General features: G+C 33.8%; 1 protein-coding gene across 1 annotated transcript in view; it reads left to right on the top strand.

Moving 5' to 3' along the window:
- Positions 1 to 1,406: 1,406 nt before the first annotated feature.
- LOC150105707 (putative monocarboxylate transporter 5) overlaps positions 1,407 to 24,126 on the top strand; it is a 122,003-nt gene continuing 99,283 nt past the window's right edge. Inside the window, exon 1 of the mRNA XM_090394535.1 lies at positions 1,407 to 1,767. Within this exon, the coding sequence (XP_090250661.1) occupies positions 1,407 to 1,767 (361 nt within the window). The remainder of the gene's footprint in view (positions 1,768 to 24,126) is intronic.

Here is a 24,126-nt window from a genome sequence, read left to right as displayed (position 1 = left end):
TCCCTTCAAATAAACGTAAAAAAACAACTAAAACAGAAATAAAGAAGAAAAAAAAATCTTGTACTTAGAATCACGGCCGATACAGCTAAGATTATGACGCCAGTATATGGTTTCTGTTAATTGTGTGTGTTATAGTGGCTTGTTTGCCTGTTTCACGGGATAAAATACCAAGTTTACGGGAGAGAAACTGTGCTACTTCCTTGTGAGTCCAATGTGGAATCATCATCGAATAACAATATAAAATGATTGGTAAGTAATACCTTCACTAAAAGTCACTTACTATTATTTGGTGATAATATTTTTTTAAAACGATATTAACTTGTGCAGCAATATATGGTTACTTGTTCAAAGATATGATTAACAGTATAACTCACAACTTTGAAAAGTCAGTAAATTCAACTACAAGTTCTCCGATTTCTGTAGTCATAGTCCCATAAGATTTTACATTACTTAACAATGATATATTATGCGACGAATGTTCAGTTCATTTATTTTTATATTAACTTTCATTGTCAGAGAGTTTATTTTATGCGCGGAGGTGTCTGGAAAGTTCTGATAAAATCTAGAACAAAAATGATATGAAAGCAACTGGTAGGTTCCTTCTTGTGGTTCTATCAGAACTTTCAGAACTTTCCAGACCCCCCCCCCTCTCGTACGTGTAGTCTTTCGGTTTTATTATTTTAAGACTAATAAATTCTACTACTGAACTCTGTCTAGCTGTCATTTTTTATTAAACGAATCACCTGATACATTTGCTTGTGTCACGTCACGCCGTCCTCGAAATATTTCAAGTAATTATTGACGTAATGATCGTGTGTACAAGATACAACACCATAAACAAAAGGAAGACGTCTAAATGATTCAAGCGTTCTTTTCCCCTTAATGCATTTTGATTAAATCACATAGAGGGGGTTTGAGCAGAATCTTTACCTCCTCCCCTTATCTGAGTCCTCACCCCCTGTGACCTTTAATTCACATAATCGCATACGGAGCCGAAATAGGTAGTGACAGAGTTGGCACAAGTAATACTACGGAGTCTAAGAGGAAAGTGCCAGCAACATGCCGGAAATGACGAAAGAGAACTTCAATCCTGCGTCACACCATCGATGGCGTGCTCCGGAGTAGCACCCCTGCCGTACGGCGAAGACACGATGTGCCCAGATGACGGCAGACTGTTGGTGCAGGTTGGAGAGGCAAGATCAATGCGATCACGGATTGGGTTATGCCGGCTCATAACGGGAGGGTATCTCATCCTCCTCACATTCGCTACTCCTAACGTCTCCGGGATTTTGTTTCAAATAATACAACGGGTTTATAGCTAAAAGAGGGAACGATAGGGAAAAAAAAAAAAGCTGTAATCAAAGGCCGCTAGCCAGCAGCAACGTGGTGTGGCCCGCAGCGTCTCAATGGCCCCGAGCACTGAAAGATCCCAAGAACATGACGGCGCCAATAAAGAGGGAAGGAACAATATCACAGCCAAGCTTCCGCCTTTGTCTATTCAACAGGATTCGCCGAAACGCACCTCTAGCAATCCCGTTCGAATGGCCTCGCGTGCCGGCAACTCGGTTACTATGGTTACGAAGGTTCCTCCTGACGGTGGTTGGGGTTGGGCAGTTCTAGCAGGAGCAATGATTGTCAATATAATGTTAATCGGACATGCCAAATCTTTTGGCGTTTATTTCACTAGTGTGATGAAACTGTATGGGGCTACTCCTTCCCGCGTTGCGTGGATTCAAGCCATCCAACTGTCTGTGTTCAGTTTTCTAGGTAAGTGTGTATAAAATCTAAGTTAATGTAGAGGATGCCTTACAAAGACATAGCACAATAATATATGTAACTATATATACTATTACTAATGCACTAGACTTATACCCCTAATGGAGAATAATCATGACTGCTGCATATAAATTCCATTGCAAATATTATTATATATGTCTTATGTGAAAAATCTTCTATTAATGTTTTTGTATAATGTAATCTACGAACTTTAAGGGACGAAAAAAAAAAAAAAAAAAAAACCACCACTGCACGTGCTTTTTTGCGAACACACACTTGCTAGCGAATTTAACTTGCACCTGTTCGTAAGGTTACTACCAGCTGAATCAAGTTGCATAGCTTTGTACAGTCTCTCAATTACCGCAAAGTACACAAATTCTTTGCGTTTCTCTTAATCGCAGACTTTACTGTAAATGTATCATTAGCAAGTTTCACAAGTTATTTTTTACTGTTGGAGAAGCTATAGTAACGTGCAAAAAAGGTTGGTTAGAATAAAACAGAACGATTGTAAAATCTAGAATGTAGGTTTTTTCCCCCTTTGCGAATACCTCAAGGTCACATCTACTTTGCAAAATTGGATCTAAGCCAGTAAGTTGGCACATACACACTACCGAAAAGAAATGATTTATTTATTCCACGAACTCATGCTTATATAATTAAATTAAACTAGCAGAACGAACAGAACTGTATAGGCACTTGATAATGAACAACAATAATAATTTGTAACTTTAATTTTAGGTGAATTACAATCTAAAGAAAATCAGCTTAAGAGCATCAAATGCCAGACAGGAAAGGTATCCTCTCAAAGTAATGTCCAAAAGTCTCACGACATTTTGGAATCAATGAACAAGTTAGGTTAATCAATTTAATGAGTCTAAAAAACTGGTTTTTCAAAGAAATTATATATTGATGATTCATCCTGTTCGCCCACACCTGTCTCCAGTCTTATTATATTTTATTAATAGAGAATAAGTATGAAAGAATAAGTATTGCCTTCTAGCAAAAAAAAAAAAAAAAGACTCATTAAATACCCTTACCATAAGGTTATTTAGTATCTAAGTTCCAGAATGGCATTCTCACACGTGCAGATAACTGACTGCATATTTCTAATGAGTCAACTGTTAACAAAAAGATCGTGTTCTCATGAGAAAAAAAATTTTTTTTTTCATTCAATTTCATTTTTAAGAGCTGAATGTTATTTTCTAGATAGTACAGAATTTGTTAATGTATAGGCAAGGTTAAGTTAATATAATATCTAGTTACAAGCTGACTGATTTTTAAAAAATATAAAAATTATTTTTTTATATTTTTTATTTTTTTATAAGTGAGTACAGCATGATGAATAATCATTTAAAAGAGACATAGGGAAAGAAACGGCAAAGCACGAAGCGTGTGCCGAAACTGAAAAATCTATTTTGCTTGCCTGATTTCAGGAATTAAAATGTTTTTAATTAGTTAATTACCCATTTGCTTGAGCTCTTTACTCATTAATCTGCATAGGATTTCGATGGCTGGAATAATGAATGTTCTGAAATGTCACTATCATTTTATTTGAGACAATTCAGCTAAAAGCATTCACTATGCACGGAGCAATGGGCTGCAAACATTATTTTCTCAAGTCGCTTTGGAAGAATCAGTGTTTGATTTCTATCAACAGCACTAAGATTAGTTCTGCAAAGCATACTGAGTTCTTGCACTCTAGTGGGAAGTTTTCTTCGGGATACTTCGGTATATTTCCCTCATAAGAAAAACACAGCAGAATACGCTGTACGAAGTTGCGTCCCTCTCTAGCTGACATTGTGAAAAGGTATAAAGGATCGGGGTCAGATTCGTAATGAAATCAGTAAAAATGTTCACTTTTCATTCATTCCTTGTTTACTGTTTTTGAACTACTATTTTCTACAATTAAGAGATTTAACTTTTTTTTTTTTCTGTTATTATTTATTTTTTTCTAGTCCAAGTTACAGTGAAGTATTATTTTCTAGAATTAAGAGGTTTAACAACTTTTCTATTACTAACTTTTCTAGTCCAAGTATAGTGCCACAGAATACACTTGCGATGACAACGTGATATCGTCTTTTCTATTAAAGACCTCGGTTCGAATGCCGTCTAGGACACAAGGACCTTTTATAAGCTTTTTCAACTGAAGATGAATTAATTAACCACTCGTAATGGTAAAGTTATTCTTTCCACAAAACAAACAAATCGACAGAAAAGATACATGCAATTAAAAGACAATCTATTGGCTTAATGGAATTAGTCCTTTTGCCATAATTCCAGCCCATCCCATTCCGTGCATAGTTAAATACCTGCTTTATCCTTTCCGATCTTAAAATGTAGATTATCTCCAATTGCTAATAGGGACACTCAATCTTTGTAATCTTAACTTTCATTCATCCATCCATCCATCCATCTTAATGATGTTATCTCTGAAAGCTCAGTTTTTTCTTTATGCAGGTTTATCAATCTTTTTTTTTTTTTTTGCATGAAATATACTTTCTTCTTAAACGTTCTCCCTCTCATCTTTCATTCGTCTCTCCATAGCTGACTCATTTAAAAAAAAAGCAAACGTGCCCCCATTCCCCCCCCCTTAAGAAACTGATTTCGAATCCTTAGATAATATTACTATCTCGCGCTTCAGATGTACCACTATTAATTTTATTTTATGCAAAATTGTCTACGATTCAAATTTTATTACAAAACTTAAAATTTTGTAACAAATTTTATTACAAAATTCGGAATTGTTGAAATTGTTGAAATATATATATATATATATATATATATATATATATATATATATATATACACACACACACACACACACACACACACAGACGCGCGCGCGCTTTTAAAACCTATTAGGGAGGAGAGGTAGTGGGAGTTCTGCAACACTAGTGTGACAAAAGTGAAAGAATGAGAGCCCAAATAGTGAGTGACATCTAAAATGATTTTTCATTATTTCTAAGGTTTACTGTGTTTGAGAATTAAATCTAGTTAAGGTTAACATAAGTTCATTTATTATTACTAATCATGAATTTCTTTTTATGCGATAGTTGGAAATTCCGATTACAAACGGTATTTCTGCTAGAATATACGAAAGTATTGACAATTTTTATTCCTTTAATAATTTGTAAAGGACCTATACTAGCATTTAATGTATATTTTATTCACTTTTTTTTTAAGGTATAATATTACCCTGGCATTCAGTTTTTTTTAAACTGATTCATTGGCCAGAATGCTACAGCACTCAAGTGTAGAATTTGTCGTAATGCTAGGGAAAGTCAGCTACTAGTAGATCTCATTCCTATTCAGGCCGACTGTCCTTGCCAGGAAGTCAGAGCAATGAGCTAACAAGGTTAATTTGCATGCCTTTAGGAGTTCAGTTCGCGTTGGCAACTAAACAACTTCTGTAATAGTTGTGTTTTTATTACGTAACTTCGTGTCGTCGGTATACTTAACACCATCATACCGGATACTTACATAATATTAAAATCGCTTCGCGGTGTTTTCTTAGCTGTATTTTTCGCTAGACAGAAGAACTAGACCGAAGAACGAAAAACCAAAACAACAACCTCGTTAGCATTCCAGAATGCAGCAGACGAAAAATTACTCCAGTTTTTCCTTGTTGACACCAGAGGCGTGCATGCTGCCACCAGCCATTCATTCAAGTACTATTAGATTTGACACAGCGACGAAATAGCATAGATAAATAAGCTGACAACAGCATAAATAGCACGTATTAAGAAATAAAAAAAATTTTTCTTTGCCTGTTCAATGTCATCTCTTCACATAAATATTAATCAGAAGACTTTTATTTTAACCGATTCGTTATCCTTGAATCCGAAAGCAATCACACAACGAAGTAAAATGAAATAAAAAAGATAATTAATTAGGTTGAAAATGAGTCAAGGTGGTATGCTGCATAGTTTATAAGCTCTTAGAGAATACTATAATCACCAAGTATAAATTGAATGTTTTACTCTAATGTAGGAGAAAGAAGAAAAAGTGCAGAATGACAAATACAACGATGTCAGTGACAGTATGGAAATCACATCTAACAACACATGTGACGAATTTCAATATCGTGAATACTGTGAACGCGGAGTTCACTGCTGGTCGCATTTAATTTCTCAGCGTGCAGTCGGGAAGAACAATTATTCAGCGAGCAGAAAGTCGTGTAGTGGAGACTAACCTTGACCTAGATTACACTACAGAAAAGCAAAGTAGCTTATGCGTATAAGAGATTTAAATGTTTGTCAAAAGTGAGTAACGATCAGAGGCAAAAGTTTTCTGTCTATTGATGGCAAGAGAAGGGGAATAATCGTACGTGAACATGACCACATTAGTTCATTAGAGAAATGTCTTACATTAACCGCTTGAGAAAAATGTTTATTATAACATTTTTTTCTTCCTTCGTTTTACCAAAAATTTAAAATTTTAAATTTACATTTTTATTTTATATTTAGTCTAGTTTCTGGAGTCTTAATAATTCATTTTTGTAGGGAATTAATAAATAAAACTACATAAAAATACTTTCGAAAGAAATTTATATATTATAAATTCTGTATTTTATCACTTACTGAAGAATTTTTTCTAAGCTCTAACAGTGATTTTGGATTTGATACACAGTAAAACTAATTCATTTAAGGAATGTGTTTCTCTTTTAAAAAAGTATTTGTTTGTTAAACAATCGGTTTTTTCGTTTTGATATATAAAATAATTTAATTCTAACATAATGACTGAGCACGACATACGAGGGTGGTCTGAAAAGTTCTCGGCCTAACAATGAAAAAACGAATTTATAATTTCAAACTTATTTTTATTTTTCAACATAATCTCACTTAATATATTTATTCCAGCGATGCTCCAGCGCCACTATCCCGTCCCCGTAGTAGTTCTCAGTAAGATCTACAAAATACCCCTCTACAGTTGCAATCGCCTCTTAATTCGAAGGAAAATGCTGAGCAGCGAGGAAGAGTTTCAGTTTTGGAAAGAGATCGAAGTCAGAGGGAGCCAAATCTGGGGAATAGGGTGGATGTTCCAACAATTAATAGTGCAGATCCCTTAATTTTCCCATTGCCAAAACACCTTTGTGGACAGATGTATTGTCCCGATGAAAGATTTTTTTTTCTTTCTTTCTTTCTGCAAACCGGATCTTTTCTCATGAATTTTTTCGTCTAGTCTGGTTAAAAGATCGGAATAATATTCCCCGGTTATTGTTTTACCATTTTCAAGATAATTAATAAACAAAATGCATTTAGCATCCAAAACACCGATGCCATGACTTTCCTGCTGCTGGAACCGACTTTGTCTTCTTTGGCATTGAACAACCGGCTTCTGTCCACTGTTTTGACTGCTGTTTGGATTCTGACGTGTAATGGCGAATCCAAGTCTCATCCATAGTAATAAATCGACGCACAAAATCAGTTTTATTCTTGTTAAAACGCTCCAAGCACTGTTCAGAGATTTTCATGCGAGTGAGTTTTTGATCTGCTGTGAGCAAGCGCAGCACCCATCTTGCGCAAAGCTTTTTCATTTGCAATTCTTCATGCAAAATATATCCTACACGTTCTTTTGAAATGCCTATAGTCTCAGTAATTTCACGCACTTTGACTCGCCGGTCATCCAATACCATATCGTGCACTTGATCAATGATTTCTGGTGTTATTACACTTTTTGGACGTCCTTCATGCGGATCATCTTCAAGGCTGGTACGGCCACGTTTAAACTCGGAAGCCCATTTCTTAATTGTCGAAAACGAAGAAGAAGAATGTCCATAAACTTTTTTGAACTTCGAATGAATTTCTCTTGGAGTTTAAACTTCTTTTACAAAGAATTTTATAACCGCATGATACTGAATTTTATCCATTTCAAAGGATACAGACAACACTTACTTCAGACAGCTGTATAAAACAAACTACTTGATAGAATGACTTTGCAATTTCACATGGATGCTTATGGCAGATGTACCAACTTAGAAAAAAAAAATCATGGCAATAGTGTTTCCATCTATGGTCGAGGCCGAAAACGTTTCAGACCACCCTCGTACTTACAGAACCCTTCTCCAAAAGGCTTATCCAGAATAAAATCAAAACATTATTGTTTTTATTATAGAGCAATAAATATATACTTAACCTAACTGATAATATCGAAGATAAATGCATTACTACTAATGCATATATCTATATCTATAGATAGGAAACGTTATAACAAATAAGGAGAAAAAGTTGGCAGTTCCTAATCAACGCAGTTTTTATGTTTTGGAAAAAGTGAGTAAAAGATGATAGACTATAAGACACCTCGGGAGGGGGGGAGGGATGTCACTACACTACGATGCCAACTGCGTACCGAATGTTTTATAGAATGATCCGATGTCGTTAATCGGTTTCGTTTTTCTTGTTAGTTATCGCTACATGTACCAAACCCTAGCGTCTATCAGGTTATATGTTTCACAAAGACGAGCGCGAATCGGATATACGTATATCAATCTGAAGTCTCGTATTTCCTCCTTGACATTCCGCCTATATGCATCATCTCGATAATACAACGTCTCCTTGAGTGGCCACTGGGTAGAATAAGCTACACTTGTCGAATTGTAAAAAAATAAACAAATACAATAATAATAAAATTGCGAGCTGATCCTAAACGGATATAACCTAAGAACTAAAATTTAACAAAAGGCACTCAAATACTCTTTTTTATTATTTTATTTCAGTTATATATTTTTAAAGCGAGACCGCTGGTGAGCAGTTGGGAGGTGTGAAGGGTGCATCGAACCGAAGCACACTTCAAAAAGCAGTGCAATTTTTTCTTTTTCTTTTTTTTTTAACTTTAAACAAGCATCCTTGTTAGAAGATGTATTTTTTTAAGCAAGAGGAAAAATTATCTCCGATAACATAAGACTACGTACTCTTGCTAGAAGAAATACATGAAAACACATGGAAACAACTATGGAGATAAAAATCGCATGCCTGTGAATGATATTTTTGCCTGAAGAGTTTCGTTGTAATTATGGGTATCATTAATCGCAATAATTGTGTATTATTAAGTTATTATATCATTTATTTCATAAATACTTCGTCGTATGCATTGTGACTATGACATTACTGAAAACGATTGTTTATAAGCCTGAAAAAGATAAATGTTTAAATGAATGACGCGTCAAGTCGAAGACAGATAATTCCGTTTTCGTAATTGCAGGATTATAAATGCAATCACACTCAGAACTGTAACTGAGGTGTGTTATTACCGAATACTGAACTATCGTAAAATCCGTCAAAAATGACACCTTAGAAACGCGACTTGCTTTTTCTTTTCGTTTTTAATCTGTGTTATATGTAATGTACCAAACTAAATGGCAAAATTACTATTCTTGTGATTATCCTAAACGTATTTCCATATTCAAGTACAATATGTATTTCATATATTGTAAAGTACATGAAATGAATATTGCACGAGTATCGTAACATTGCAATTAATAATTACAGGTAGCTAAAGCTGGTATAAGACATGATTACGTAAGAAAAAACTGAATTTAAATAATTAACATTGATCCACACTATTTCTTTCTAGATTTCATTATTTCCCAAAAGGGGTGGAATGAACTTTTAACCAAGTCATGTTTATTACATTTAAGAGTAACGCACGTTTGCTGTTACTGTCTTATTTCTACCAGTTTATGTCTGGTGTATGGACTATACCATACACCAGACATAGTGTATGGTATAGTCCAGTGATTTTCAACCTTTTCCATAATACGGCACACCTAGACTAATTATTAAAATTCTGCGGCACACTAAAAATATATTCTTTTAATTTTTTGATGATCTGGTAAAAAATAGGCATAATTTTGGTTGATTTACACACACAAGAAGGGGGAAGACCAGACACTAATAAATAAATGCGCAAATTACGACATTATTTCTTTCAATGAATTTGTTTTCATAAATCTCGCGGTACACCTGAAGACCTTTCGCGGCACACCGGTTGAAAATCGCTGGTATATATAGTCTGTTGTTTTCTCCCAAGAGCTGTGTGCCGGTTCCAGTTATTTCGTGGAAGTGTCGGTCTAGAGTTTGCCGCGAGCGAAATGTCACTTTATTAGAAAAAATAGGCTGTATAATCCATCCATATAATTGCATGTATTGTCAAACAGGAGTTCTTCGGAGTATTATCGAATATCCCGTTAAGTGTTCTGTGACTGTAATGTAGGCCGTGGCCTGATATTTTGTCAACTGCAAACTTTGTCTATTTTTCTCGAAATTGAAACAAAATATCAGTTAACTGATATTTTATTTCAATATTCAAACATTCAATATGCAAAATATCAGTTAACTGATATTTTGTTTTAATTTTGAGACCCATACAAAATTATATATATATATATATATATATATATATTTATTTTTATTATTTTTTTTTACTGCAAAACTAATGTAAAAGAATATAATAATTATGTGTATTATATTCCTGTTTGAGCAAAAATTCCGAAAAATAATGGAATCTGAATTAAGCAGAAGTAAAATTAAAATTTAACAATTCCTCATGAAGTCTAAGAAAAAACTTGTGGATTAATGCTAAATATTTAAATTAAGTTTTCTGAGTAATATACTTAACAAACCTGTTAAGTATATTACCGCAAAAAAACACTTATAACGACTCCTCTCTGGCTAGACGGATTTTAATGAAATTTGATATTTGGGATCTTTATTCAATTTATCAAACCATCTCGATTGCTTCTTCAACTTCATCTACCAATGAAGTTGAAGTATCATTGCGCAGTTCTTAATAATATAGCATTAGGTTTAATGCTGATATTTTGTTTCAATATTCAAATATTCAAACATTCAATATGCAAAATATCAGTTAACTGATATTTTGTTTTAATTTTGAGACCCATACAAAATTATATATATATATATATATTTTTTTTTACTGCAAAACTAATGTAAAAGAATATAATAATTATATGAAAAAGAATATAATAATCTTAATAATATAGCATTAGGTTTAATGCTATATTATTAAGAACTGCGCAATGATACTTCAACTTCATTAGTAGATGAAGTTGAAGAAGCAATCGAGATGGTTTGATAAATTGAATAAAGATCCCAAATATCAAATTTCATTAAAATCCGTCTAGCCAGAGAGGAGTCGTTATAAGTGTTTTTTGCGGGTTTTAGATCACCCTGCTTACTTAAGGCTTGAAAAAAAAAAAGTTTCCTGTTTGATCTCTGGAGCAGATTCTGGATTACCTAACTTTTATACCGCTCAAGGTAGCATTGATAAACTTACCTTGTTAATGTATAAATTTATAAGCATTCCTGGGTGTATTCACATTTAAAATTTTATTTTATTATTTATTTATTTATTGTGAAATTAGCCATGCAATTACTTGCCGTTCTTTTTTTTTTTTTTTGTCCCATTACGAAACAAATATCAAAATTTTACATTGATGAAGACATCTATCAATTACCTAATTATATCATAAATATAACTCCTTAAATTCCGTGTTTCTCAAATTTTCTCCCCACGGCCCACTTGGACAATGCATATTATTCAGCGGTCCATTAAGTCCGATATTCCGCCCTTTTCCGAGAGGTCATATTTTATCACCAGAAGTATGGCTTCATATGCAAAACTGTCAAGTAGCTGGCCTCACATAATATGGCAAAATATTGTGCATATTATTATACTGAAATTAAAGAATTATGTAAACGAAAATTTTAATTATTGGGATTTTATTTATATTAATATTATTAATATAATAATAATAATAAAATTAATATATAAATATTATTTATTTAATAAATATTTATTTAAAACTCGAATACAACTCGTATAGTAATCAGAAAGCAATAAAATGGAGAATTCACAAAAAAAAAACATTAAAAAATATAAGCCCGTATCAGAGATAGAAAAACGATGCTTTTTTTTTTTTTTTTTTTGTTGTTGTTGTAATTTGATTTGGGAACAGTAGAAACATAGCAGTGAATATGTGAAGTGATGCATTGCATGTAACCAATTCACAGAATTCTATTTATTGCAACAGACTAGCTTATAACCTCAAATATTAGGGATATTAAAGGGTATGAATTGTGGTGACATCCTCCACCACCTCTTTTTTTATATGTAATATATCATAATATATTAATATAAATTTTATATGTAATATATGTAATGTAATGCGTGTTGTAACATACCAAATTAATAGCAATATTTATTACTAGATTTTTGCTCTTTCAACGGTAGTTATGACATTTCCGTATCGTGCATTTTGTAACATAAAGAAGGGTAAAGTTATTTTGATGACGTTGACTAAAACTTAAGAACATAATCAGTAAAAACCAAATGAATTCTTTTTTGTTAGAGAAAATTTATAAAATTAGCTCAACTCACTCTGAGTATTAAGCGTGCTATAGTATTTCATTTCTCATAGAAATTACTAAAGTTTTGACTGACTTAAAAGCATACCTAATAAGCATTGTTTTACAACATTTGCCAATAGTTTAATTATCTGGTAAATTTACACAACTTAGAAAACAACTTTAGACACCCACATAAAATATTTCAAAACACAAATCATTTACTTATAGGCAGTGAAAAGCGCTCTCTTACATACACAAGGGAATGACAATGATTGCGATATAATACAAATATCTAATTATTATTTAATAAATTCAATATTAATGTCAGTACTTTATATATACACAGTATATATTCTTGGAAAGGCAGCAGTTCGTATTTATCAGCCAACTGGTTCTACAAAACCATTCTTTATTGGAGAGAGAAGATGCGGGGCTGAAGTTTTGTTTAACAGCAGCTATAGTGATTCCCCCCCCCCACCACCATCCCAACTCCTTCTCAGACGAAATTCCAAGGTGCGCCATTGATTAATGCCAATGCTATAAATCTCTTTGGGACACTTTTGCACGACAATTTCAGGAATGTGGTCGGCCTGGCCGAAGGTCATTTCTATTATTTTAACTTAAGTGGCGCGCAGCAGGATCCCTATCCTCCAGTTTATGAACGCTTAATCCTCAGAGAACAAAAGGACGACAAAGATGTAACAACTGCATGGTTGACGACTTAGTGGAGACCTCAATTCGATATAAATCTCATCAATTTTCCACCTTTATACTTTTATACTCGTCTATTCAGAATGAAAATCATGTTTAATCCTTATATAAAATAATTAACTACTATTAACTGGAACCTGATTAACTGCCACATATGCGCGTGTTACTCTTTTGGCTGCACCATGAAGACTCGTATGTGAAAAGCCAATTCACTAAATCGCTTTATCTAAATTCTCTGATAAGGATAAGTCTTTTTTTTTTTTCCCTGTTCCTCTCTTCTCCTTTCCTCTCATCCCACCTCGCTCAAAGAACAATAACCATAACAGTGCCGGATAATCGCATGAGCTAGACAAGCTATATCTTAGGGCCTCACATTACAAGGTCCCCCTGCCTCAATATAGATAGCTTTACTCAGATAAAATTTACTTAATAGAGAGGGCCTCTTAAAAGTTATAGTTTATGGCCACAACAACGTCAGATCAGCTCTGCCTGTAAGATCTAAATGCCGAAGTCTAAATTTTCTAAATTTTCAACTTGCAATCTTTCGGATTTAGACATTTATCTCATTCTTGTCATTCAGAGAAGAGCTAGCCATTTCTCACTAAGCTGAATTCAAACATTTGATTTTTTTTTTTTTTTAATGCGACTCTTACCCATCAAAGGTTTTAGACCTACAGCGCGTTATTACTGTCGGCGGGCTAAAGATTTTTTTTGTCTACTTTTATTACCTATCCTAATTTACGCTCACGCGTAGACCTACATAGTATCCGCATACCTACACATTTTACCGTGTAGCTTTCGGAACTGAATTCCTACGGAATAGGGTTGTTACTCCTTATTCCTGGGGATGTCCTACGTCTGTAGAAGCGTGTATTCACAGGGCCGGTTTGCCTGTTCTGGGGGATGAAAAAACCCCCTACCACCGTATGAGACCGGCTAATTCACCTTTAGTCGAAAGAGACCATAAAAAGGTCCTCACGTACTGACGGGAATCGAATCCAGGTCTTCCGACCAAAGAGCTTCGTCTATATTGACTGAGCTACGGAGGCTCTATTACTTATATATTTTTATTTATTATTTTTTTAAATAATTCAGACTTTTTTCCTCAAGCCTCCAATAAGCGCAGCGGCGGTCTCATACTGAGTAATGAAATTCATCAGCCTCCTAAAGACAACCACGAACATCCATACATAACTTTCTACTCAAATGTGACACAACTGTCATTCTACACACTCTGTAAATCTCAACACCCCCCCGCCTTTTTTTCCCCGAAAAACTTACAGGCACTAAAGAGAAGAAAAGCTGACATCACGATTTAGGAAGAAAAAAAACGAAAAAAAAAAAAAACGTCGACTTACTTCCGTGTTTGAGAACATGCTGCAAAGTTTTCAATGCAGTGAAGCTGGTGTATCTGAATAATTTACCTGAATAGCAGGTAAATCTCGGAAAAAAAATTCGGAAATTTTTTATCACATCGTATGTGACTAAAACTTATAAACATTAAATTAAATCCCTTCGCCATCTCCTGTTAGATGAATTTCATAAATTATAGAATCCATAATAGAATCCTTGCGCGCACACACTTGCGAATCTTCTCTGAATTCCTTTAATTTTCTTGATATACATTAAAATTCTGAGTGGATAAAGTTGTGAGCCGTAATTCAATATTGACTTTACCACAGACTTATATAATAGTATCGTAGCTCATTTTCTACTACAAATGAAGCTCTTCTTGTAATTCAAACCTACAAGATGCGTCTTGTCAAATCCCATATACTCTTATTAAAGCTTAAATCCCACTTCTGTCCATTCTTCAAATCTTTTAATTTTATGCTGTAAGCAGTTAATACTATCCAAACAACTGACTCTTGTATTCAAATGAACGATATCAAAGAGGGGGGAAGGAAAATTTTAATATTTAAAACTAAATAATTTATGAATATATTAAATAATAGCGCTAACACTAGCCTGGGGTAATGTGCTCCTAACAGCCTAGCTCCTAGGTTTCCTTCTCAATACTACTGTTGTCTACCTGTCAATCAATTTCCAACTTATCTTACTAAGTAATCATCAGTATTCATTTGTCGCATTTTAATCAGTCGGTTCTTATGTGAAACACTATCAAAATGCTTTGTTGAAATCCAAATAAATCACATCGTAACCATTACTTTGATCTATTTCCCTCATTACTTCTTCATAAAAAGTAAACAGGTTTGCCATAATCGATCCCCTCCCCCCCCTTAACGAAGCCATGCTGTGTCCTGCTTAATACGTGATCCCTATAAAGTGCATCCTGCATACCAATCTTAATTGAGTTTTGTATTACCATTAAATATTAATATATTAAGTATAATTATAGTATAGTTTTATGAACTCTATTTTACATCGGACAGACAGAAAAACATCGAAATATTTTATTCAGCTGTAGCCAATATTTACGTGTTATTAAAATAGGCCACGGAATCTTCATTCATAGATTAAATGGAGTTATAATACAGTATGTCTCAAAAAACTGTATACACACTTTGAATGATCATAAAGTTGGTATTTATTATAAAACAGTTAACTTTCACATTATAAAGTACACTACATAAATGTACTTTTCATCCCTCAACGTCTGTATTCAAACTGATGACTGTCCTGGTCCAGGCACTGCTGATAACGTGCAGCAATGGAATTGCAAAGACTGAGAATAATTTCATCTTGTAGATTCTCTTTCGATTGCTGCTTTCAAGTCGTCAACTGTTGCCAGTTTTGAAGTGTAAACTTTATCCTTGATATATCCCCATAAGAATGAGTCCATTGGCGTGAGGTCTGGTGAACGCGGGGGGAGGGGAGTATTTTACAGAACCTCTTCTTCCAATCCATCAGTTGGGTAGAGTCTCATCAAGATAGGCCCTCACATCTCGATGGTTTCCAAGTACCACTCACAAAACTGCATTCTCCTAACAGGGTCATCTTCGTTGAGAGCGTGTACCATTCTGGGAATGTAACTTTTCCAATGACTGCGCTTCAACATGCGATAGACACTTGATTTTGATACTCCTGTCTCACGAGACGCTTGTCGCACAGATTTTCTTGAACTTTGACGATACGTTTCAATCAACCTTTCTTCTGTTGCGGGCCTCGTAGCTGTTCGTGGTCTTCCTGAACGTTGCTTATGGACATTTTGAACAGTTCCATCTTCTTCAAATTTATCTCTAATTCGAGTGATAGTAAGTCTCGTAGGTGGATCTCGTTGAAATTCTCTTTTAAACTGTATTTGTACTTCCAGTAGCATTTTAGGATAAATTTTCTTTCCTCAAAGCTTAGTCTGGTTTCAGCCATTATTTCAAATCCGTTAAACCTGTAAAATAACAAACATTAAGTGAATTATCAGCTGTTGGAAGTGTGTATACATTTTTTTGAGACACCCTGTAGTATCAGCAGAATCTGAAAAATAAAATAACTAAAATTTAAAGTATAAGTATAATAATAAAATACTGAGAATAAGGCTTATCCTTATTAAACAGCTCAGTCTTTATTCCTAAACTGATAAAAATCAAAAAGCTCTCAAAATAATTATAATAATGATAATTAATAAATATTCACGATATCACAGGAAGTTGAAATTTGAAATAAAATCAGTTTTATTATTTTTAACAAGTATTATTTTTATTTTTAAACAAATATACAAGACGTTAATAACACACACACAAGTTGTTTTTCCAATATGGGATAGGTTGATGGACAGAATACAGGACTCAAGCTCGTGTTATTCCCGTCAAGTCACGAATTAGTCTGATAATGCCATTGTTTGTTTCGTGTTTGATAATGTTTAGAATATTATTTCGCCTGAGTGTTTAAAGGAACAGCATTTTAGATATTTTTTTTAGCATGCAACAACTGACATGCTTACTACACTACGCTTCGGTGGTTTTTCCCTTTCAGTCGTTTTCGACCTAGGTGACTTTGTAGGCATTGCCCCCAAAGTGTTCCTGGTGAGATTTTTACAGGGTAGTTCACCATTGCTCCCCCCAAAAAAAAAATTTATTCGGGCTCGGGACAGGCATATGGCTGGGACTTATTCATGACTGTAATCCATGTGTGTTCACGGGGCCAGTTTGCCTGTTCTTGGGGGGACGAAAAATCAGAGTTTCCGGGTGAAAAAAAACCCCTTACATTCGCATGAAACCGGCTAACTCGCCTTTCATCGATAGAGACCAGATAAAGGTTTCTCACGTTATCGACGGGAATCGAACCCAGATCTTTCCGACGATTGGGCTTCGCCTGAGCTTCGGAGGCTCTGCACTAAGCTTTGCTAAATGATTTTGCCCTCAAACAAAAGCCATAATTTTTATTGAACTTTTATTTTATTTTTGTACAATTCTACATTGTGTGTGTGTGTGTGTGTGTGTGTGTGTGTGTGTGTGTGTGTGTGTGTGTGTGTGTGTGTGTGTGTGTGTGTGTGTTGATAAACGCTGAGATTTTTCAGTTCAACTATTATCAAGATCAATATCAGACTTCAGAATCGCACTCGGCATTCTTGTTCTTGCGTCATGCTTTTCAAATAGCCAGCATACTTTCTCCCGTTTTCCTTAACCTTTTTCTTCAGATCAATACTGTCCTGCTAGATTCATTTGTGCGGAATGTGGCTACAAGTACCACACGAAAAATCTTCTTCTTAGCTTCAACAGATCGAGAGTATAGCTGAAGGCAATTTGTTTCTATATAATACATTCTGAAGCGAAAATGATTCTCAAATAGCAAAGAACGTTAACTCAGTCCACATATTACTACCAACATGTGGTTTGTATGCAGCTTATAGTTTATGTATCTATGGGGCACGAAAATAAGTTTGCATAAGTTCCTACATGTTTTCAGCCGAGGCTGCATATAAGTACGTACAAAGTTTCATATGGTTGAAAAAGCACATAAGTTTACAAAAAAGAATTATTTGTTTTTTGTAAACACAAAGCACATGGTGAAACACATTGCCACATGGTGGCAATCACCAGAGGTCTTCACTGCGTTGCTCATAATGCAGCACGTATTTGACAGTGGTATATTACAAGTGTCTCGTAGCGCAATCGAAAAGTTGAAGCGATATCTACTCTTCGTCTGAGGAGAACAGGGTTCGAAACTGTATCTGATACGATCAACGCTTTTCAACTGATAGTGAGTTAGGTAACCACTGTCTCTTAGAGCGGTGATAGGTTTTTCCATTCGCAAAACGGAAATAAGGCGCAGTTAACAAGCATAATATATAGTCTAATACACTCTTCTGTAATGTTAGCTTATTTGTTCATTTGAACTTTGTTATCAGAGGTGTTTATTTGCATTGATTATGAGTTGGGGAGAAGACATTAATCATGCACGAGTTCTTAGTAGTTCTGATTGTGAAACAAGTTCTTGTGACGAACACGAAACATTCATTCTCTGTAATAATTTTTCTTTATTTATAGCCTTCATTATTCAGGTGATTATAGGCGTAGCAAATTCACTTGGAATATGCACTGGATCATCATAATTTCTTAATATATATCCTCAAGGAATGAAGACTAGACTGTGATAGTATCCACAAGTTTTTTCAACAAATTGATCTATTTTTAAGATCAATATTGTAAAAGCTTTATGTTGATCATAAGCACTACTAACTGCATCAGGCTCACACAGATCCTGGTCTTCTTATAGATTTTTTTCTTACCATTTGGTATCAAACACTTGTTTTGCTAACCTTTTCTCTTCCATTCTATTTAATGATTATACCATCTTATGTTAGCTCTATATATACATTGTTGAATGCTAATGATATCAAATTCATTTATCTTCATTTCTAATGGCTTAAGTGCCATCTGCTAATTCAGTGTTTTGGCTGATTTTTTTTTCCTTATTCCATATAAATTTATTCAACTCATTCCCAGTCATACCAAAAATGCTTATTCTATTAATTATTTCGATATTTAATTTGCCATCTTCGCTAAAAACTGCATCTACTAAACAGTAGAAAACTGTTTCAAGTGTTCTACAGATTTTCGGGAATGTAGCTGATGTTTTCATGTTATTATTTTTCATATCAAAATAGTAATTATTGAAAAAAAATGTATAAAGTTCTGAAGAGGTGTACTGGATTTGTTTAGAAGTGCAATATCATCCGCATAAAGAAAAGAGATGAATTGGATATTTTCAATTTTGATATCGGGTACAATTGCTATTTTCCTTCATAATGAGATCCAAATAGAGAAAATGTAATGAAGAAGAGCGGGAATAGTATGCATCCTTGTAACACCTGATTTTATACAAAACTATTTCTTGTACATCCTTTAGTTTTAATTGCTGACTTACAACTTAAGTATGATTGTTGGTTTGGAAAAGCTTTGCTGTTGACAACTTATCATATGCCTTTTCCAGATCTACAAAACATAAAAAGATAATGACAATTATCTTTTTATCCTGACAATCCCTATCCGAACTGAACTCAGCTCGTTCTTCCTTTTTCAACAATTATTGTTAGCCTCTTCTCGAGTATGCTTGCATAAATCTTACCTAGAAAAACTCAGCAGGAAAGTTCCTGTATAATTCCTCCTTACAGAGGAATTATAGAACTTTCGATTGCTAACCAATCAAACCTGATTTCTCCGTTCATCTTTCATACTACTTACCTTTTTGTTCTCTAGAACTGCCTTTCCCTATGAAGTATTCCTCAAAGACTACTATCTCCAACTCTTCAAAAGGAGAGCCACCGTAGGTCATTCGGTATTGACGATATTCTTTGGTTGGAAACAACAGCCGAAGCAACCAAGGATATGTGCCCGGTGCATTATTTCTGTTAATTGCATGCGCTCTTCTGGTTGGTTTGCCTATTCTATGGGGTGAAAAAGCTGAGTTTCCGAAGGATAGGCCATATCGCTTCCTGATGAAACCGAATAACTCACAGTTGAAAAAATGTTTTTCATGTCCTAGGCTGAATATGAATCCAGGCCTTTTCGACCCAAGGGACGTGAAGAACTTTTATAAGTACTTTTCAACTGCAGGTGAGTTAGTCGATCTGATATAAAGGTGGAAGAGTTTTCTATCCCGGAAATACCGATGCTGATATGAAGCATCGCGTACGCTCAGCATCGGTATGCTATAGATAGACAGATTCTATAATTCGTGTGTGGGAGTGATTAAAAAGTTTTTTAAAAAAACTCATTCAGTTTCATTTCCATTTTTCTACACCTACATAGATACTATGAAAGCTAGACTCGTCATTCACAATTCAACCTTTTTTTTGACCAAAACCTTCTAGGTTAAGCGGTGTTACCACTGCGCATAAAGGTATTCTAAAATATCTCATATTCTTATAGTTAGGAATCAGCAAACTATGCTTGTATTATTCCACTACTAAAATGCGTCCATGCTTATAAATAGCTAATCCCCTTTTTATTATCAATTAGTAGGTATTAACATATCTAGGAATATCTAGCGAACCATGCGGCAAGCTCATAACTAGCTTTCTTCTCCTTTATCTGACATGATTTGTCGAAATGGTGGCTTGCACCCCGTCATTATGCTGGTTAGTTAGCTTTATTATTATTATTTTTTTTTCATGCTTGTGTTTAGCTCATTATAATTTTTGTTTGTTTGAAAAGAAATTTTTAAACTTTACTATCTTTAAATCCATCACCTTTCAAAATTTGTTTTATGTTTTTATATCTACCTGTTTGATATATCGCTACTTGTGTATTTCGTTTTCACTTTCTCCAAACTCATATCCTTCTTTCGGCTCGTTTTTAAGAATTTCATCTAAATATCACCATCAGCCTGTTCTTCATATTATCCAGGTATGTTTGCTTTATTATTCCTTCAAATTAAAATTTTAATTAATAAATAACCTATTAATGTAACATCTACTGGTTGGTAATAATAAAAAGATAGTTCCTTAAACTATCAAGCTTAGCGTTTATTTATTTATAATACTATAAACTGGGGGTCAACATGAAACATATTTCAGAATATTTCAAAGTTACATTCTTGTTTTTTTTTTTTTCCCATTATGCTTATTATAAAAATGTGTCAGCGAGTGTCCCACCAACTATTACTTTCCATCTTCTATTACCATGCATTTATTTTTGTGTTATTATTTCCATTTTCTATTATTTCTGTTTTCCATTATATAATAAATATAATGTTTTCCATGATATTTCTTATTTTCAGGAATAAGAAAGTAATAACTGTTACACTAAATCATTGATTGGCCAAATAAACATTGTTTCTTGCCTCAATGAAAGTTATTTCCCTCACTTTTGGCGAATGTGATTTTTCAAATAAATTGTGTTTATATTTTTGTTCTTGCTTTTCACAGTTACTGATAAAGTTTCTATTGCTAAAGTGCGTAGCTTCGATTTCGGTCGACGACCTGAACACATAGGCTACAGTCATAGGATATAGTACGACAAGGAAGGCAACGGGAAACCATCTTGCTCATAATCATTTCCCTAGTATGGTAGCATATAGCTACCTCCACCAGCGTATGGCTGAGGGAATTGAATAGTAAATAAATATTTAATTAATAAATGAAAAATAAATATTTGTAACAACCAGTAAACAAACAAACCAAAAATCATTTGAATGTTTTAATTTATTTTTTAAACCATAATGAAATTTGAAGGCTCAGTACTTGCTTAAAATGATTTACTTGTATTTGAAAAGAAATGACCATTTCTAAATTATTTACTTTTCATTCTATATTTGACTGCTTGACTAATCTGTATAATGAAATCACGCAGTAACAAGCATACTACATTTAATAACAAGGGAGTAAATAACAGTAAGAAATAGATGCTCAATCTGCAGAAATGCTGATATGTCAATATATTACGAGATTATTTTTTCTGTTATATATATATATGCATCCTTTTACGACCGCTTCATTAATCATGAACATTACTGGTTCCAAAGAACTGCGCTTTGTATGCGAATTTTTAAGCTAGAAACTTTTATGGGAAATTAATACAGAGCACAGGCAATACAATACATTTTCTAATATTTAATGAATTATGCTTTCGAAAGATGCGTGAAAAAACTTGAGACAGCCTATCATATATTAAGGTGTTCCCAAGCGATATTTTCAGGAATGTTTTCTATAACATTTTCTTCAAGACAGTAAATGTTAAGAATTTAGTGTTGTATTATTATTATTGCAGCATTTATTACAACAAATACTTGTCACAATAGTTGCATAATTATTATTCCCTAGTATTGCTTCCCCTCACTCCTTTTGTATTACAAACTTGTCTCATCGTCTGCGTTTAGAGCCAACTATACATTTTGGCATTTTTGTTGCTGCCATTCACTTGTTTTAAATCAGAGATGATGTGAATGGTGGAGTGCGCAGCGCATCTCCTCAGAGATACGTAACTGACATTTAGAGGGGAAGCGAACTTTTTGACATAATAATAAAACGCAAAAGGTTTCCCTTCCAGAAAAAAAAAAGGAAGTAAGCTTTGTCTAATATTACAGGCGTTCTTCTTCACTGTAAAGACATTTTCCACTATCGATTATGATTTATTTTCGCAATTGTGTAAACATAGTCGGAAAAAAATTAAAAAAAAGAGAGGGGGTTACAGTAATCCCTCGATTAATGCGCCCCCGATTAGTGCTTTTTCGATTAGTGCGTCATTTTTTTTCGATACCCAAATTCGATTAGTGCGCCTATATACATCTTAAAAATAAATGTTACAGATTTTAAAAATTTTCTGTCTATACATTTTTGTGGCTAACTATTTTTAAAAGTCACTCACCAGAATGAAATAATTTAGTTACCGATTTAAAACATTTTACAAAGTTATTTTTAATGGCATACTACACTACTTCCATGTACACTATGTATACTATGTTCCAAATTTTTACCACCAAAATTTATGTCGTCTGCTATAGTACGCCCACAGATTCGAGACACTTCGACACTTCTATGCATGTCACAAAAAGGAGAATCCATTCCGATAATAGGGTAATCAATCCGGCTTCTGGGATGAGTTTATTATTAAACGTTGGAAAATTAACTTCTCTTTTATGATCATTGTAGTTTTTAAAGTAGTAACTATTTTGCTTGTATAACAGTTGGGAAATTTTATCTATAAACACGTGATTTCGCGTGTTGGCAACCAATTCGTACGTCCTTCATTTCTTTCTCCCCTTCAATGATAACGTCCAAGAGTTAATTAAATCTCATTCTGAAGAATTGAGTGATTCCGACCTGCTAAATTTAGATGCACAGCGGGAAGATCCCGAAGAATATGAAGAAAATTTAACCACTGATAGTCAGCCAAAAGAGATTTCACAGAAACAATTTGAAAATATTTTTCGTACAATCGAAGTTTTTAAGCAGCAGTGCTTGGAGGCTGACCCTGGTGAAGAGAGAAGCAGTAAAATTTGCAGAAGAGTAGAAGAGGCAATAGGGCCTTACCGTCGGTTTATGAAAAAAACAAATAAAATGCCCGCCAAACTACGTTAGCTCAATTCTTGGTTAAGAAGTAGAATAATAAATTTATATTCTGAATATGTTTTATTGTCTTTCAGCTTCATGGTTTTCCTTTAACTAGACCCTGAGACATGCCCTAATTCTTTAATAAAAAAATGTAAGGTCAAAAAAGAAATCTGAGGAACGAATTATACATTTTCCCATAGGTTATTATATTCGATTAGTGCGTTTTCGATTAGTGCGCCTGTTTTAAAGAACGCATTAGGCGCACTAATCGAAGGATTGCTGTATATGCATTTTTTTCTTATCTTCTCTGTAGAAATGTTCCTATAGATATGATGATACTCTTGATCTATCTTTCTGTTGACAAATGTAACCATGCAACAACAATATATATATATATATATATATATATATTTGTTTTATTTATTCAGCCCTATATATTTTAATTATAAATTTAATCGTACAAATTTTATATTTAATATAAAACTAATTAACGACTTTTAAATTTACTTTAAATTAATTAAAATAAAATTTTAATAATTATCAAAATGAAAGCGTGGAATGAAATCTGGCAACTTTTACAGGGAACGTTAGTTAAAAATATGTTGGAACCTCTGTTTTAAAGCAATTTACTATAATACAATCGCGTTGGATTGTCAATGACATGAATTTATATTAATTTCACCATGAAATCAATATCTAATCCAAAAATCATTATACGAAATGTTTCTCAAATACAGTTGCTCAAAATTGTTCTTATTATTTTTCATCTAAATTATAGTTTTTATTAACGTACCGCTTTGTGGTATTTTTTAACAGCGAGAT

The sequence above is a fragment of the Typopeltis vanoorti genome, chromosome 6 (genome assembly GCF_054136105.1).
Source record: "Typopeltis vanoorti isolate ZY-2024b chromosome 6, IOZ_Tvanoo_1.0, whole genome shotgun sequence".
Lineage (NCBI taxonomy): Eukaryota > Metazoa > Arthropoda > Arachnida > Uropygi > Thelyphonidae > Typopeltis > Typopeltis vanoorti.
This window is presented reverse-complemented; position numbering and strand designations above follow the sequence as displayed.